The sequence below is a fragment of the Bombus pyrosoma genome, linkage group LG10 (genome assembly GCF_014825855.1).
Source record: "Bombus pyrosoma isolate SC7728 linkage group LG10, ASM1482585v1, whole genome shotgun sequence".
In the NCBI taxonomy this organism is placed as follows: Eukaryota; Metazoa; Arthropoda; class Insecta; order Hymenoptera; family Apidae; genus Bombus; species Bombus pyrosoma.
The window spans coordinates 16,333,937-16,338,833 of record NC_057779.1 but is presented as its reverse complement, the minus strand read 5'-3'; the positions used below and the strand labels follow the sequence as shown (position 1 = coordinate 16,338,833).

The following is a 4,897-nucleotide window of genomic DNA, read 5'->3' as shown; positions in this document are numbered from 1 at the left end:
CAGACATGCTTCTTATAGGGATCCGCCAAGAAGATAATCTGGGATTATGCGCCAGCTTATTTTAGAACAAATTGTTGGCACTGGAAAATAGAAGTATACTGCAAACAACAGAAGGTGCGACAGACGATATATTGGTAAATTTTGTTTAGTACCTTTCCATCGGGGAAATTGTTTCCAAGCATATCATACTAAAAGTGGTACTAGAAGTATCTTCAATTATGCTCATTGATTTTTAATAAAATATACTTGTTTATTAGGTCACTCGGAAAATTCATCTTCGATTTTTAATGAAATATTACACTTGTTTTAAATGCCATTGATTCGTCCAGAAAGTTTGTTCCAACTTAACAAATATACGGAACTTGGTCGACATAAAAAAATCGTGTTGAAGTTTTTCGCCGAAAAGCCTGAGGTCTTGGAAGGATGGAATATTGAAGCTACGTGAAGAATGTAAAATGTTCTGGAACAAAATATCGTATCTGTATAATTCAATAAATGTACATCGAATCGAAATGTAAATCCGAACGAACATTCCGAGCGATGATTTGAATCTTTTCAATTGCTCCAAAAACAGCCCGGAATTCAGGCCATGCGCGTGTCAGAATAGCCGGTCCCCAGAGCGTTAAGGGACTGTACCTTCTAGATATGATATAGAGTGGTCATTGTTATGTTGTGTCCGATAGTCAGATCACGACCACTGATCTTCATAAGACGGAGGAGAACGGTACACTACGACAGATTGGTTTAATTTGCCTCGTTGTGTCCGACGGTCATACCACCGCCTAAGAGCGTCATAAGGTGGGAAACAACTCTACTTTTGATAACTGCTCCTTGGCATCTCTGCCCTTCGTGTGCGGCGATCAGAACATGATTGGTTCTTGCAAGATGGAAAACAATAGCTATTGACGATTGATTTCTCGCATCTGCTCGGCTGTTGATCGCTTAAGATGGTGATAAAGGATAAAAGTTTGTGTCTTTTATCAAGTGATATATGACGCTGTTCGCTCTTTAATAGTTTTTGAGCCTAGATTCCTCTTAGGGGTTCACTCAGTTCACTCAGCAATGCCATAAATCCTTATGTTTCTGTTCATGGTCTTGAACATCTTCCTTGCAACTCTTTCTTTTGATCCAAATGTGTTTAATCGATGTCGGACTTTTCTCACACTATTATTGTCAACATCTGGTACTATTTCATCAGGAATGTTAACGTCTGTTTTCAATCTGTTCACATCGGATAAGCGATGAATAATTCGATTAGTTCGAGCATCCATTTTTTGTGTTATACACTTCTGAGTAATTCAACAGCTTGACAGGTAATGACAAAAATTGTATACAATGTTCATATTTCGACTTATGCAGCTACTAACAAAATATACGTAAGTAATTGTCAGTCTCAAAAGCGACAGCTCACGATAAAAGTAAATATGGCCTTCAATTCTGGGAATGAAAAAAGCCTTACTTTATTTTAGACATTCTTAACGCTTAACAACAATCTGTGTGCCATCAAAAAATTGATATTTGACCTGTACGTCAGTATATTACCGCTACTGTATTTATATCACAATTTAAAATATACACTTCTGAACAAGTTGAGTGAACAGAACTTTCTTTATGTTCTTCGACTTTTTAATATTGTTGAATATAAAGTACATTTGTATTGTACGTGCAAGATTGAGGGAACGTAAAGCGAAAACGCACACAAGTATGTATCCCCTCCTTTTTTTTCGCGAAGAGGGGAAAATACTTTACGCATACTTAGTGACCCGCGTCACCGGGTTACGTGGCACTCGGCCGGTGGCAGTGCCATACCCACTAGAAAAACCCTCCTCTTCCAACCCTTTTTCAAGCGGAAGGTCTCGCCGGTACCGCAAGATAAGCATTACTTCAACTCCTGTTCTTCTTCTCCGTTCATTGTTCCTTTCATGGGCTAATCTTTATTATCTGACCACAGAAGATCCTGAACTGCCCCCAGATATGGTTGCTAGCCGTGACTATCGTAATGATATTTCTCACTGTCAGGTTTCCCCTGCCATATTCTCCAGCATGGTGCGCTGCGCCGCCCATCTCGGGCATCTCAATAGGGCATGCTCGGCGTCATCCGGGCTCGCTTCGCACTATCAGTACTTATCTTCGTCTTCTCTGTTGATCCTAACCCTGTATCGATTAAATATACCGTGCCCTGTCAGCAGCTGCATGGTATAGTGATCGATACTCCTCTTTCTCTTCCAAAAGGTAGTTGCATCCTCAATCAACCTCCTGGACCAATTTTCGGCGTCATACCTGGACCATTCCGTTTTCCACGCCTCCACCGCTTCCTCTTCGAACATTCGTAGCTGATTGGAGTACCCCTCTGGATCCTCAAGATTAGGTCGCACCGATTTTCTGGCCACAAAGATAGGCCAACGCGCCATAATGTGAATGGGAATGGTCCCCGACAGCACGCACAGCGCCGCGTGCGAGACTGTCCTATATGCAGTCGAGGAACTTCTCTGCGCTCTGCGAAACTCGTCAACTATCTTGCTCTTATTCAGCGCATCTCCCCACACCGGAGAGGCATATAGTACGACCGACTCCCATACCTGATAGTACAATTTCCTGCAGGCATTGGAGGGGCTGTTTACATTCGGCAGGAGCACTTTGATAGCCCCTACCAACGCATCCGCTCTAGCACAAACCTCCTCTATGTGCTTATAAAAATTCCTCCTACTGTCGAGCACCACACCTAAATATTTCACTGCTTCGTGCGTGCATAGCGTCATCCCCGCCAAGGTAATGCCAAAACTCCTTGGAACTCTCATTCCCGTCAACAAAATAATTTCCGTTTTATCCCTTGTTTTCTGGAGACCCGAATTCTTGTTCCATCTGATGGTCGTTTGCATGTGGAGGTTCAGTGTACCCTCCACGCTTTCCTTTTTCTTCAGGCCCACCATGACAGCAAGGTCGTCCGCGAATGCGATCACTCGCACATTCGGTTGATTGTCGAATTTGGCTAATAGGCTGTCGTACACTAAGTTCCACAGCAACGGGTCCACCACTGTGGAACTCCAGCAAAGATCTCCGTTTCAATCGTGCCACGCGGGCATACGTAGCGGTTCTTCAAGTAGTTCGCGAGAACCGTCGTCAACCTGTACGAGAGATTCCTGCGTCTCGCCTTCGCCATGATTACCTCCCATCGCAAGGTGTTGAAAGCGTTCTTGACGTCGATACACATCATGACGCAGACCAATCTCTTTTTCCTGCAGGCATCCGCAAACTTACAAACCTGTGTGATAGCATCGATGGTGCCTTTCCCCTTGCGGAACCCAAATTGGTTTCGATGAAACGGGTCCATACCCAGTTCCTTCTTGATTACCGCCTTGAAGGTATACTCCCAGACCTTACTCATCGCCGGTAGAATGCTGATAGGTCGGTACGACGAGGAGAGTCTGGGATCCCTCCCGGGTTTATTCAGCAAGATCAGCCGGGCCACTTTCCATTTGGCCGGTATTCTGCCAATCTCGTAAATAGCATTGACCATGGCCAGCAGATCCTGCGCTCCATGTTCGTAGATAAACTTGATGACTATTCCCGGGATCCTGTCTATACCGACGGCCTTCTTTACGTTTAGGCGGCCGACTGCTTCTTTTAAGTTCTCCATATGGATCGTGTTCCCAGCTCCGGGCGTCCCACCGCCGATTTCTTCGGTAACGCCGTACCTCGAAGCACCAATGTCCACTGTTAAGAAGAGATTACCGATTATGTTCGCTGCCTGTTCCTTTCCAAGGCTTGCACACGACTTATTACTTCTGAGTCTGGCTATGACCCTTTTACATGGCAAGCCCCATGGATCACGGTCAAGGATGGCAGTAAACTTCTTCCAGGCCAGCCTCTTACTCGAGAAGATAGCTGGCCTAAGCTCTTTCTTGCTATCCTTGTAATCGGCTCTCTTCTGCTCGGCGCACTCCTCGTTTTTCCTTCTAGCTGTTTGCGTTATCCTTCTCCTCTTTTTTTATTATTATTATTATCCTCTTCTTAAGAGTCTCTCCCTGAAGCTGCGCAACCACATCGTTCCATGAGTAATTTGGGTTCCTACTCCCCTTCGGGGGAGAGACTTTTTTTACCGACTCCTCGCATGCTTCTTCGATGATCCTCTGAAGAAAATCCTCCTGATTCGTTGTCACATCCATCGGCGCTCCCAATAAATTAGACCTCTTGTCGTTGAAAGTTCTTGAAAAAGTTTCCGGCACGATGTCCTTCATCGCAAACTTGAAACAACCTCTTCTCGTTGGTATCGCCTCTCTTGACCCTTTTCATCCTCTCCGCCTTCATGTGCTCGAGCGGAGACACTGTTTTTCTTTTGTTATTTATCTCGGAGGACACCACCTTTTTCTCTGTCCCCTTTCCTTCTTCCCACCTCGTCCATTAGAGGGGAAGTTTGAGTAGAGACGTCGACCTCCTCGGGCCTCTCCACTTGTCTCTTGCCTTTCCGCCCCTTCATACCCAGAGTCGTCATCAACTTCCCCCAGGCATCGTCCGTTTTGTTACTTGCCGCGGCGGCTGACTCGTGGATCTTCGGATCCCTTTTGGAAATGGGGTGTAGCCTCCTTCCCGCGTTTTTCAAATCTTCATCGGCGCCTTTCATTGGTTCCATCATTTCTTCCCATACCGTGGGCCTGCCCAGAACGTAATTCTCCATGTTTCGCTCCACTCCCGCGGAACTCCTTTGAGTCTTCAGCGCTGCTCTGTTCAGTGGTTCCCTCGATCGTCTAATTCTACTAGCGATCGGAGTACCGCAGCATCTGCTCTCCGATACCGAAATCTCTCCTTCGGAAACACTGCCCACCTCCTCGGCAATTTCGCTAGTCGATTTCACGGCTAGGCTTGACCAGATCACGATGGAACTACTCCCCCCCCCTCT

At 45.7% G+C, this 4,897-nt stretch overlaps 1 protein-coding gene across 1 annotated transcript; it reads right to left on the bottom strand.

The window, feature by feature from the left end:
* Positions 1-1,052: 1,052 nt before the first annotated feature.
* On the bottom strand, positions 1,053-4,238 carry LOC122571738. Its single transcript, XM_043735824.1, has 4 exons — positions 4,101-4,238; positions 3,259-3,982; positions 2,281-3,034; positions 1,053-1,221 (listed from the first exon to the last, which is right to left on the bottom strand). The coding sequence occupies exons 1-4, from the start codon at positions 4,236-4,238 to the stop codon at positions 1,053-1,055; spliced, it is 1,785 nt and encodes a 594-aa protein (XP_043591759.1).
* Positions 4,239-4,897: the final 659 nt, after the last annotated feature.

What these genes read in the sequence shown, in the direction of transcription:
- LOC122571738 (XM_043735824.1), bottom strand. Translation starts at nt 4,238, where the DNA reads ATGAAGGACATCGTGCCGGAAACTTTTTCAAGAACTTTCAACGACAAG. An exon ending in CGATGCTATCACACAGGTTT is followed by an intron (nt 3,035 to 3,258) that starts GTAAGTTTGCGG and finishes GGAGTTCCACAG; the next exon opens with TGGTGGACCCGTTGCTGTGG. An exon ending in TGGAAAACGGAATGGTCCAG is followed by an intron (nt 1,222 to 2,280) that starts GTATGACGCCGA and finishes CGATGTGAACAG; the next exon opens with ATTGAAAACAGACGTTAACA.